Genomic DNA, 13,617 nt, shown 5'->3' with positions numbered 1-13,617 from the left:
AGAGGACTGTGTGTGTCGTAGATTTGTGGTCATTCTTGCACTCTCGTTCATGGACCATTGGTTTTATGTGTTAATATATGAACAATTTCGTTTTGCCCTCTGAGTTCCAGGCATCAGCACTTTGACTTTCTGCAATGCATTTTCTCCAAATGGCACTCTGATGGCAAACACTGTAAATTTAAAGGAAAAAGATACACAGATATATCCAAACCGATATTTTTAAGTCAGTGGGTTTGTGCAGAATAGGAGGTCATTGCATGTTTAGTAGGAAAAAATACATTAGGCCCCCTGATGGCACTGTATGAAAAGTTAACCCCTATATTGCATTGTGTCCAGCGTACTGGACATTAAGGTGTATAGTATACTAGTAGCTATAGCATATTTGTGTCATTTTAGCCGTAAGTGGCACTGTGTACTATGCATGCATCAAATTAGTATTGAATTGGATTTGGGGTAATAAATAGCAGCCTTAGTATACACTTTTTTTTTCTGTGAAACTCAGAGGGTAAGGTCTTGCTGTCTTCATTACAGTTTATGTGTTGCATTTGTTCCATTTTTCCCAGGCCCCCCTCTCTTCCCCCTAAACCACAGAAAATGAGGAAGCCTAGACCTCGATCAGTCTATAATCATAAACTGTTTAACGGCAATATGGAAACCTTCATTGAGGTACTCATTATTGCGTGCTCGGGAGTCCCTGAATGCTAAATAAGTGGTGGCTTTGACCTACCTCTCTCTCTCTCGCCTTACTGTGTGCCTTTTGATTAATCTTGCCTTCTTGTGTGCTTTGTTTCCGTGGCCTTTGGATGCGGTTATGTTGGTTACAGCTGGAGAGTTATCATTTAAAACACTAATGTAATTATCAGCAAATGTCAACCATACTATTCGTACTATTGCCTCTGCAGGGTAGGAAACTTTTTTTCTTTTTTCTTTTTAAAATCATTCATATAGATAAACATTTTAAAATGCCATTCAAAATAAGTTATGCATATCTGACTAAATATTATTCCTGGTTATTAGAAGAACATGGTTCTCAGTGACCTGAACATATGAATCAGATTAATATTTAAGAGTTTTATCTATTAGAGCATACCACGTACAGGTTTATTTTATACATCCATAATCCAAGAACAATGCAAGGACTCGGGTTCTGTAGTCTACAGCTGTAAGCACCCTCACCAGCATCTCATCCTGTAAAGCTGCCATTGCATTTAGCTTCCTGGCCTCCCTGACGGAATGTTCTGTATGCTTCTTTAACTGTTTTGGTTCTTGCTTCCCCTCTTCTGTTTTCCTGCTGTGCTGCTTTCTTTACCAGAGGACGAAGGAATGCTCGTACCAGAAACCAGGTACTGGCCAATTAGGGTCTCCTCTCAAAACAGGAGTCCTTGAATACGGAGCTTTAACTGCTGTATATGCTGTACAGTATACAGCCTCATCCATTCAGGCTTTGACTTATGCATAAAGGCTGTGCTTGGTACTGATTGTGATCAGGATAATATCCTTATGTACAGTACAAGATTTTAAAGTTAAACCTTGGATTTTGGAAAGATTGTAACCAAAATTATAGGTGACATAGCAGTATGTCACTTTTCTAAAACAAAACTAGTGTTTTTAATAATACAAAACAAACTTTTCAGTTCAGTAAGTAAAATACCCTTCAGCAACTCTCACTACTGTCCCAGTATATGTCGGAGGGTTGTCTGAACTGGAACATTTATGAAGTAATGTTTTAAGGTTTTCATCCAGGCTTTTTTGTTTGAAAATACTCAAAGCATTGCTTTTATAAACAGCTGAAAGTGTACCTGCATTTCTGACTGCCTGTGTTAATATTTCTTAGAGTTAAACATAGCAGCCTACAGACCCTGTTTTGTCGTGTGCTGCAACATCCTTGCATTCTGTTGTTTTCCTTGTTCCATAAGCAGACCAAGAGTATCATTCTTTATTTGATTTTTCAGGGTTCAGGCCAAGCCATCCCCCTTGTGGTGGAGAGCTGTGTTCGGTACATCAATCTGTACGGTAAGCAAGCAGATGAAATGGTTGATTTCATGAAGAACATAAAGAACTAATATAATATTGAAAACAATACATTATAGTACATGTATAATATAGTATATGCAAGTTAACCACACTTTTAAATTGTGAAATAATGAGGGAGCACTGTATTCGGTAGCACCGTGGGTCAGTGTTTATGTCACACTATTTGCTGTATTTACTACTCTGTCACTTTAGACAATTCCGGTCCATTATGTTTCATTTTTAAAATGCTGCACCACATCGTTTAGCACAGTGTGAGTAAGAGATCATGTACTGAGTTTTCCATCAGGTCTGGATTGAGGAGCATGAGCAAGAAAGCTTGCGTGACACCCACTTTCACCCAGGAGTCCCTCAAGGAATTGCAGAGATTTGCTGAAATACCCATTTGACTCCTAGCAATAGCATTCTAAAAATGTCTTAAAACAATAGCACCATTTAATGTGTTATTGTTTACCTTTGATTCAAATAGATTTTGTATGTGTGCAAAATAGGTCATTGTTTCTCTTCAAGTGAAAGGTAGATGTCCTCTCCTCAGTATGTCACGCTTCGCAATTTGTTCTAATGGCGATAAATCAGTGTGTAATAGAAACCAAAATGGGATCGTGGCGAGCATCAAAGAGGAATTAGCTCACCCTCCCACATCTGCCTCAAATTCCCTGCAGCTGAGAAAGATCAATGGGATATAAATTAACTAGTTAAACACTGGAGATGGGAGAGTTTAGCTCTCACGTCAGGCAAAATTCTGTCAATTTCAGAAGCAGGTTGGATTATGCTTATGGAATCAGGTAAATAGATTTCCAATTGCAACTTTGTGTCTCCTGAAATGGAACCTGGCTGTAGCCTCCTGGCATTTATGTATTACTAGTCATTTCATTTCCCAGCTGCTGTGAAGTCCCTGATGAAGGTTACAGTATATAACCAAGGCCAAACCCTTATACAAGATGATTGTGACATTGAGAGGAGGTGTCTGAAAATCTTTTTTAAAACAAAATTGCATTTCCCATTTTTCAAGGGTTCTGGAATCTAGATTGCTTTCAGTTTTAAAACACTTCAATTTCAAGTGAATTAATGCCACTAATAGAAGTCAATGTTTTTCGTCTTCTAGGTCTTCAACAGCAGGGTATTTTTAGAGTTCCTGGATCTCAGGTTGAAGTAAATGACATTAAAAATTCATTTGAAAGAGGTTAGTCTGCACAAAGATTTTCCAATTATGTTTTACAGTAATGATCAAAAGCATTGCTTTATAATGTGTTTTTTATCGAAAATAAAAAAAAGATAATTTGGAGACAACATTTCACAATCTTTAACGTAAATATGTATCTGTATGTGTGTGTTTGAAAACAAATTAAATAAGGATGGGAACCTATGTGGTTTCTTCAATTTATAAATCCCTTTGTTATTAAGTTATTACTATTTGCTCTATTGACTTGAAACTTCAAATATGGATCTCTACATTTGTTACCATGGTTGTTTCAATATGGCTAAATAGAGTATTGGCTGTATCTGAACCAGTGATGAGTGGCCTGTTAGAAAAATATTGTAAGTTGTCTCATTGTATCTACTATGTTTAACCTAGGTGAGGACCCTTTGACTGATGATCACAATGATCATGACATTAACTCTGTTGCTGGGGTCTTAAAACTCTACTTCAGAGGACTGGAAAACCCACTCTTTCCTAAGGAAAAGTTCCTTGACTTGATGTCAACCATAAGTGAGTAGCCTTCTCTATGACACTCCAACAGTGTGCAGGGCTCAGGATTAATGCTAGAAAACTATGACCACTGACCAGCTGTGACCAATTATACAGAACAAACGCTATACACATGTTTAGTACTGATGCTATATTAGGATTGAGTTTTTAACAATAAGGTTGAAGCATTCTATCACTTTGTTTGCCTTTCAAATCACTGGACTATAAATCCTTAATCTATCTGTGTTCTCCAAATGGAAACTTATTTTGTAAGTAAGCTATGTAAATTGCGTTGTTGCCAAATCTGGTATTACTTTAAGAGTAACTTGATAAGGACATGAAAAATCAGATATCTTATCATTTTCTGTTTCAGTCATCACATCCTGGTGAGATTTTGTTTTTTAAACTCAGGGCTTTAATGCACACCTGTGGCTTCAATAGAGCTCTTAGACATGTCAAACCTTCAAGTCTATCTGGTACACCTGAGTGTAACTATTACCCATTCCCCTGTAAGAAATGTTGCAGGGGGGCAATGGTTACACTCCAGTGTAATATATTTAGGAGGTTACACATTATCCAGAGAGCTCTTTTTTATAGGAGGATGTGATGACCGAAACAGAAAATGATAGAAAGTGAAAATATTTGGTAAAATAACTGAAAATGTAAACACATACCAAGTTGCTCTTTAACTTAGATATGGTAGATCAATTTTATAACTTTATTGCAGTAACCCCTCTACAGGTTAATTATAAAGTAACCACAGAGAGGTAGCTAAGGCAGCAGTTTTCAGAAAGTGCTTGCTGCAGTAGAATCACAGGAGCAGCGTGATAGATTACATCCCGAAGCTCATTATAAGGTATTGAGAATCTGTTTCCTCAGAGATGCATTACATAACCCATGGAAGTGCTATTGAATCAAGAGAACGAGGCCTGCATTTTGATTACATATAAATTAAACTGTGAAGAAGTTATTTGCTACAGCTGACTCTTAATTGTTGAGTTACATTTTCTGAGTCAAGGAAGCAATGACTTAAATACTCTATTAATCCAAGTCATCCTTATGGAAAAGAAATATATGAATTATATATTTTATAAATATACCGAAAGAGAAATAAATGTATATTTAACATGTTTTACAATATAATGCAATAATATAATATGTTGAAATAAGCTGACAAAATATATATTTTAAAATATTAAAAAAATCTGTATATGTATATACTTTTTAATATAAGGTTATTACAGTAATAATAATAATACAAAAATGTATGTATAAATATATTATTAAATATGACACAGAATATATTACACACATACTCTGTTGTATAATAAACACAATAGATTACACAATAGTGAGTTGGTGTAATAACTAACTACAGATTGTAAGCACCTTAAATCACCAGCTGGCACTTCCCTAAGGTTACAAAATAGAACGCTTGTTTATTATGCGAGTGACTAAAATGAATAGGCCTTTATCTTATGACATGTACAGTAGTAACTATTTCTTATAGCTTGCCAATAGCCACCACTGTAACACCCTAAGAAATATTTATTTAAAATGTCAGCAAGGTAATAGTGTTTTACCTGTTTTAGAACTTGAAACTTCTGCTGAAAGAGTGCACCATGTCCAGCAACTCATTGTGCCTCTGCCTCGAACCGTCATCATCGTCATGAGATACCTGTTTGCATTCCTCAACCAGTAAGTCAAATTTAAACAGTGGTTAAAAAAAACTGTACTATGATGTCATTGCTGGGTATGATAAGCTTTGCTCTATAGACTTTGCTACAGTTGCGTGCCCAGGGAAATAAAATACGTCTTTAGCCTCTAGTGGGTTTTTGTGTTTTTTTTTTTTTAAATAACTGGCCACTGCCACTTTGCTGTAGTAATTGGAAATGATTCATTATAAAGCGCCTCACAATGTACTGCTCTGTTTTTTTCTGTTGACCTTTAAAATCGCCAGTGGAGCTGAACATCTATTGATGTAGAATTGGCCTGTTGTGTTGTAAATGGAATAGCTAATACAATTCGAATACAGTTTTAAAAACCTTTATTTTATGTGTATGTACAGCATGCAACCAAAGCATTCAGAAAAAAAAAACATATATGTGCACTCAAAAAATGTTCGCGATATTCATTTCTGTTTAGTTCATGAAACAATGTCCCATGCTTTATTATCTGAACCATTTTCACCTTTCTGTAGTAGAAGCAGCAGGTATCCATTGTATTCTGCATGGACAAAAAATATCTTTCTACCAGATAAACATCTTCACATCATTTCTGCAAAGATTGCACATTAATTGGTTTCATTTTAAAGCCAAGTTGCAAGGGGCATTTAAAAACATGCAGGGTTTAAAATAATGATATACTTTATGGCGTGTGTCTGTCCATACAGAAGTGTGTTACTGCAGGATCACATGATTTAAAATCCAAATGAAAGTGAATGGCAAATATAGACTTTTCTTTTCTTTTCATTTCCTTGCAGCTTATCCCAGTATAGTGATGAAAACATGATGGATGCCTACAACCTGGCCATTTGCTTTGGCCCCACCCTGATGCCCATCCCAGATGGGCAGGACCCTGTTGCCTGCCAGGCCCACGTCAATGAGGTCATTAAGACCATTATCATGCATAATGAAGCCATCTTCCCCAGCCACAGGGAGCTGGACGGGCCGGTGTATGAGAAATGCATGACTGGAGGAGAAGAGTACTGGTAAGTAACTGTTGTGGGAACAGGGGAAGAGTTATAAACATATCAAACTGAACCTAGTTAATTGACTCTTCACCTCTATAATGAAGAACCCCTGGCATGTCTTTCTATTCCTTGACTGCAGTGATAGCCCCCATAGTGAACCTGGTACTATTGACCATGAACATGATAATGGCACTGAGCCCCACACCAGTGATGACGGTAAGTTCAATGTGTTTTTTTATTTTTTTATTGTATTTTATTTCACTTGTTTACCTGTACCTGCATGTAATATGACATGAAACCTAAAAGCAGGAAGACAACTTAGTCATTAAACTGTTGTCCCATTCCTGTCACACATATTTCCTTTTTCAATTCAGGGTTTTGTCCTTTACTTTAGGTGTCAACGACAACTTTAATTGAGAGAAATGCAACTGTGTGACACCACTGGGCAGTGGAAAACATCACAGAAACAGCCAGAGCGGTTGAACTTTACATAAACTACAGACCAAGTGAAAGTGTAATTTTCGTTGTCCTGCTCTTCAAGAAGGCTGATTTATTATGATTTCATCAGAGGGTCTTCCAGCGAGTTTAATTCATAACAGATTGCTCTGCAGATACTCTTGGGCTCATATTGTGGAAACAACATGATTAACTCTGTTTGCTGTGTAAAGACTGTGCCACCTACTGACCATCTAAGGAAGCTACACCTTACATCAGTGTGTCTTTCACGGTTTCCCCAGCATATTCAGAAGAATCAATATTTTACATTTACAAAAACATTTCATGACCCATTTATTAGTAGTTGCATGACAGCTTTGTTTGTACATGCATTCATTCTTAAAACCCTTTTACCAAAACGAACACAGAGGTGAAACTGATTAATACCTCTATCAGTGAATGCCTAACATTAATTTATCTTTTCTGTTCTGTGTATATTATGGGTTTGTTATATGTTTGAAATATATTATTTTACTTCTACTTCTTCTTCTTCTATATATATATATATATATATATATATATATATATATATATATATATATATATATATATATATAATATGAGAGAGAGAGAGAAAGAGATTACAGTTCTTGTAAGGAAAGAAAATTGCTTTTTCAGTAACCGTAAATAATTTATGTTGATAATATGCAGTGGCCTGAATGTTTTGTTGTCAGCTCCTTTTCTACTCTGAAGTGGCAGGACTGGATTTAAGAGAACCAAATCCTTTCTGGAGTTGGAAATACTGCCCTGTGCAGATTGCGCTATGGCAGGCTTCCCCTGGAGTGCTCCAGCCATTGAACTCCAGTGCTCTCTCTTCTTCCAGGCTCGCAGCTCTGTCTCCTGGGGGCAGCCCCGTGTCTCTTTCTTTCTCCTCAGTGCACTGACTGAATCATGCAAATAGACTGATACTGTACAGTCTACGCCATGAGCAGCCATAACCATATTACACTGTGGTCCAGAGTTCAATTTAAAAAAAAAATGTAAACCAATGTAGTGATATTGTGTACCGAAATCTTCATGTAGAAAAAGTGGGTTATTCTGTTAAATAACAATTCAATAAATAAAGACACAGGGAAGAAAATGTGTATTTATTTTAAATAGTGTTATTTGAAGGATCACTTTACATTGTGTATAGCTCTGTGTCTGTTTAAACGGTATGGGTTTGGAACAGCTTGTCGCTGTTTTTTCTGCAGATGATTGATGTTAGTCTGTTGTTAGACATGGTTGCAGCAGCAGTTCCAAGGGCAAGCTTTGTTTTCTTGTTGTTTGAGGACAGGTTGAGAGAATTTTTCTCCAAGGGATTCATTAAAATCCTGTTGTACATTTGTATTCAAAATAGTTTTAATCCTCTGTCACCTCTATGTTTGTTTAGCGTGTGCTGAAGCCTGTTTAAAAAACAAATGACCTGCACATATTTAATATTTATTAACTATAGAAAAAAACAACAGCTAAGATCTTAACAGTTAAACAAATTCCACGACCTTAAATAATGGATGTAATAAATCAAGAGCTTGCTTTGTTAAATATTGATATTAAAAGTGCAGAGTTTTATTTCTCTTTGTTAATGCAGTTGTGTTAACAGGAATACAAAAGGTTGCATTTTGTCTCCCACTATTTAGGCAATTTCACACTTGACTGGCTGTGTTAATAGCACTGATTGTGCTTTCTGGTTGATTAGATCCAGTTTTCCCAGCAGAGCAATTTTGTTTTATACATCTACTTAACCTCTTGACTCTTTCAGCTGATTAATAGAAAACACTGAAGCATGTGTCTTTCCTGGGTGGCAGTGCCCACCTCACTCTGTCTTGCCCTCGTTAAAATAGCCACAACAGAGAATGGATAATTTCATAATTTCCATCCATTTGCAGTTCGAAGGACTATTTAGACATATTTCATTGTGGCATAGTTTCCTTAAAGGTATTCCTGCTGTCTTATTAAAACCATTTCTTAACTTTTGTTAACTGGTGGTAGTCATTTTGCTGGATATTTGAATGCTTTAAATCCAACAAAATCTGGAGGCACTATTTTGTACATTCCCAGAATGCCCACTGGAGTCCACTGCATTCCCTTCGCAGGGTATTTCATCCCCAGTGGGGATCATAAGCATGCGAGCTGCAGCCCATTTACACCGGGGTCGAAGGGGATTATCTACTGTATGTAAAACATAAGGATTTAGGAATGTTCCCAAGCACCAGAAATGTGCTCTGCAACCCAACTACATATCCATGCCCAATCTCTGCATTACACAACAAACTGCTTCAAAGATTTTCCAAATCTATTAGTTATAGAATATCAGATAAATGAAGTGGTAGTTTGTGTGCCGAGGATTTGCAGTCTACACTTGTCGCTTTTATTTATTACCATTGAGAACATGCCCTGTAAAAAAAGAACAGGGTCCTCAGCGAGTAATATTATTTTGTAGACATTGGATTTATATCCAGCCAGGCCACTGTCAGTTCAGAATCTCAAATACAGATAGTCTGTTGATATTATGCACTGAGGCAGGGTATCTAGGGTCATCATGTCTAAGCTAACATCAAATCCATTGCTTCAAATCAAACAAAGCCAGCAGCTTACAAAGAGTACAGATATGCGTTCTGTCAGAAAGCCACAATCATGGTTGATATGATGACTTTAAAGATAAAAGTACTTTAAAATAAAACTACTTCTCTTTTTATTCCTGGTGACGTTTCTCATACTTTTCAAAGCTTTCAATGCCCTCGAAAAGCTGACAGGCTTTCAGAATCGAGAAACTCCCTTTAAACAACAACATACATTTCAAGCAGCCTGAGTTATCCAGACCGAAATATGACCACACACAAAATGCATTTGTTCAGGTTTATAATAACATTCAGATCCTCCACGGCCATTATTAATAGATAATGGACGTTGTGCTACATAAAGTGCCCTTGTCTTTGGCTCGGGATACCTAACTATTGCCACTGTGGATTATCCAGTAGTTAATTGGGGGTCTGAGTCTGATTAGGAATGTGCAAACGGGGGCTCTGCTGAAAAGGTTGGGTAATATGTTTGAGGGCATCATTGGGGACAGGACATATTAATGATATAAGCTGGAGTTTGCTCTTCTGAAAAGCTGGAGTCAGCCTTTTGGGATGTGATCTGGAATTCAGAATGTCATTAAAGCAACACAAAGCCTTCAGGAGTGAATATCCAATTGCTGAGTCTTTTATTCCCTTAATGCACAGACATGTAAACCAGAGGCTGGGAGGGATCGTCATATCCCGGCTCGGTTATCTCTCCCTCCTTTGGGGAATCTCATGATTCCGTACCTGTCATTAATATTTCACTAAAAGAAGCAACTGGAGAAGAATAGATTGACATTGCATCCTAACGAGGACCACAGCACATGATTACTCAAACAATACTGTGAAATGTAAAACCCACAGGACACTCTGAATACTGTATGTTAATGGTGTTATTAATGGTGTTGTTTCTTTGGTACTTTACGGTTAGGAATTTTCTGGGAATTTCTTATGAGACAAGTAACAAGGAAGTAGTGGGGATTCTATTGCTCTAAGCAGCACAGCATGATTTATTGTCCCACTTTATTAAAAGGATGTCATCTACACTATCCTAATGTTTCATTTCTCACATGTTTAATATCCTATTATGTGTGTTCTCTCGTTCTGTATAATTCTCAATTGTTGCTTGAATCAAGTAATGATCAGTGAAAGTCAAACAGGCAAGTGTGTGCTTTACAGACCCATTAATGATACATTGCAAATAATTAACTGAATCTGCTTTGCTTACTCCTCTCTATATCTGTCTCTATTACAGAGGTTGAGCAGATTGAAGCCATCGCCAAGTTTGATTACATTGGGCGGTCCCCTAGGGAGCTGTCCTTCAGGAAAGGAGCATCACTGCTGCTCTACCACAGAGCCTCAGAGGACTGGTGGGAAGGGCGTCATAATGGGGTTGACGGGCTAATCCCTCACCAGTACATTGTCGTGCAAGACATGTAAGTACAGGAGCTTGCTTGAACTGTGCACTGACTGCACTTCCTTCCTGTGACCAGCTCGATACTCACCATTAACACTGCACTCAGTCTCACATCTCTAATCCTGTTCCATCAAATGTGTGTTAATAATAGGATTAGTGTTTATAAAAAAAACAGTATGCAGTATGCAGGTGAAATGACTATACGATTTCTTATCTGTGACCAGTACTGAATGTTCAGTGTTCCCATGTGAATGTTTTTATGTTTTTATTATTATTTATTAATTTACTCTATTTTTTTGGTGTACTAGTATGCCAAAATAAGCTTTAGGAAATTCCACTTGATACATACATGTACAAGTTTAGATGGAAAGGAGCTGGAAAGGAAAAGAAACAGAACCATTTCTACTGTTTCAACCTTACTTCTTTATTATTATTATTATTATTATTATTTATTTCTTAGCAGACGCCCTTATCCAGGGCGACTTACAATCGTAAGCAAAAACATTTCAAGCGTTACAATACAAGTAATACAATAAGAAATACAATAACTTTTGTTCAAGTAAAGTACAAGTTTGACAAACCACAATTCAATAATACAGCAGGTAATAGTGATAGTTACATCAGGATATGATTAAATAGTGATAGTTACATCAGGATGTGATTAAATACAAAGTACTACAGGTTAAAAATTTGGCAGATTACAGTATTCTGAAGTACAGGATTAAATGCAGTAAAATAGGATTCTTTGCTTAATAAAGGCTTAAACTAAAACATGTATTAATAATTGATCAAATAGTATATACTGTACTAGTGTATAGTTGCAATTGCATTGGACAGCAACTAAATCAAAGCTGTTATTATACACTGATTAAAATACACACTACAACTTTACCTAATCTGTGCAATTTCATTAGCATACCTCAAGCACTGCCAGTATTTATGCCACTGAAATAGATGAATGTGTGCCTATCAATTAGTGCAGTAAAATGCATTTGATTGCAAGTTAAAACAGGACTCCCCATCATTTATTCATGAAGAAGTTAATAATGCCTGTGTTCTATTGCCTTAATGCTTAGTGCACAGATAGCCTATCATTATTAATAAAATTATTCCTGTAGTTTCAAGGACAAGCCATTAATTGCATTCCATTATAATTGAATGCATGCCTTCTTAGTGAATGTTTTGTAGGCAAAAGCAACTGTTAAATTTACAAATGCAGAATCTATTTATTGTGTAACCACTCAGTTTGATAAAATATTACGTTTGTGCATAAATTCAGTTAACATTATATTAGCTGTACTGAACCTTAATTTGCTGCATAACTGTTCTGCATTGCCATACCAAAAAACGAATTATGTTTGGATACAGAAAATAAAAATTGAAAGCAAGAACTTTGCAAGTATATGTGGCCACCTTATATAAAGTCCACCTTGTTCAGGTTTGCTCTGAGATGGTGATGGTGACTTTATTAAACAAGCCAAATATAATGATGCAGTAATAAATACATACATGTATACCATCTCATGGAATAAAAAACCCATTTAATTTTATATCTGTTTTCAAATTAAAGTATTCATTTTTAGCTTAGTAAATATTTGCAAACAAGCCTTGGAACATCTTAAGGGATTGAGCTTAAAGACTGTCTGCAGGTTTTGCAGGATGCTTTTTAAGCCTGTGACTGCCCCAAGCTGACAGGATTGCCTGCCCCTCTTGCTCTCATCTGTACCCAGGGATGACGCATTCTCTGACAGCCTGAGCCAGAAGGCAGACAGCGAGGCGAGCAGCGGTCCTCTTTTAGACGACAAGGCCTCATCAAAGAATGACATCCAGTCCCCCTGTGAGCACTTACCAGACTACAGCTTCGGAGGCGTTATGGGCAGGTGTGTGTGTGTCACTGTTTGGCTTGTGAACTAAGCAAAACAATCACAGTTTTGTAGTGTTTCATCCTTATGTTGTTTGCAAAGCAAGGAGTTAAACCTACATTGGACCGAATGGTAAATTCATGGAAGTTTTCAGTATAAGTACCATACAGTATGTCATATTGAATTATCAAGTGAGTCTTGAGAGTGCATGGCTTAACAGAAGGCATTGAAAATGAACTTCCTTTTTTCATGGTATCCAACATCTCTTCCTCAGGGTTCGGATAAGATCAGATGGTGCTGCTATCCCACGCCGCAGGAGTGGCACCGACACCCACAGCCCCCCCAGAGGAACCGGCCCTGCTATTGACACCCCTCCAAGAGCCGCTGCATGCCCCAGCAGCCCCCACAAGATCTCAGTGAACAGAGGCCGCATAGAGAGCCCAGATAAGCGCAGGCTGGCCACATTCGGAAGCGCTGGCAGCATCAATTACACTGACAGGAAGACCTTGCCTGAAGGCCATCCCTTGAGGCCAACTCATGGCTCCACGCGGCACAGCAGCCTCGGAGACCACAAGTCACTGGAAGCAGAAGCCTTAGCTGAGGTAAGACATATATAAGTGTACACTCTCAGTCTAATGGCTAGGAACATACACTGTTTTTGTTCCAGTAGTACTTCAGTACAGTACTTATTGTAACCATCGTCTGTTCAGTTTTATATTTTTTTTTTTACCAAGATGAGATGAATTTATATGAATATCCTGTGGATCTCAGCCACTAAATTTAGACTGGAATAATAACATTAAGTGATTGTGTGACATGTACATTGTGTAGGACATTGTGAATTAATGGGTACAATTGAGTTTTCCAAAAATTTCTTTCCCATTGTG

At 37.2% G+C, this 13,617-nt stretch overlaps 1 protein-coding gene across 3 annotated transcripts in view; it reads left to right on the top strand.

The window, feature by feature from the left end:
- LOC117414048 (SLIT-ROBO Rho GTPase-activating protein 3) overlaps positions 1–13,617 on the top strand; it is an 85,393-nt gene that overhangs the window by 66,359 nt on the left and 5,417 nt on the right. Inside the window, exons 12-21 of one of the 3 annotated variants that reach the window (XM_058999595.1) lie at positions 1,313–1,343; positions 1,953–2,013; positions 3,137–3,214; positions 3,608–3,742; positions 5,314–5,419; positions 6,204–6,431; positions 6,553–6,629; positions 10,707–10,887; positions 12,599–12,748; positions 13,005–13,332. In XM_058999595.1, the coding sequence (XP_058855578.1) occupies positions 1,313–1,343; positions 1,953–2,013; positions 3,137–3,214; positions 3,608–3,742; positions 5,314–5,419; positions 6,204–6,431; positions 6,553–6,629; positions 10,707–10,887; positions 12,599–12,748; positions 13,005–13,332 (1,375 nt within the window). Of the gene's footprint in view, positions 1–563; positions 667–1,312; positions 1,344–1,952; positions 2,014–3,136; positions 3,215–3,607; positions 3,743–5,313; positions 5,420–6,203; positions 6,432–6,552; positions 6,630–6,807; positions 7,384–10,706; positions 10,888–12,598; positions 12,749–13,004; positions 13,333–13,617 lie in introns of those variants that run through there. The other 2 variants (XM_058999594.1, XM_058999596.1) reach the window with 2 other exon arrangements.

Source organism: Acipenser ruthenus, chromosome 25 (genome assembly GCF_902713425.1).
Source record: "Acipenser ruthenus chromosome 25, fAciRut3.2 maternal haplotype, whole genome shotgun sequence".
Lineage (NCBI taxonomy): Eukaryota > Metazoa > Chordata > Actinopteri > Acipenseriformes > Acipenseridae > Acipenser > Acipenser ruthenus.
This window is presented reverse-complemented; position numbering and strand designations above follow the sequence as displayed.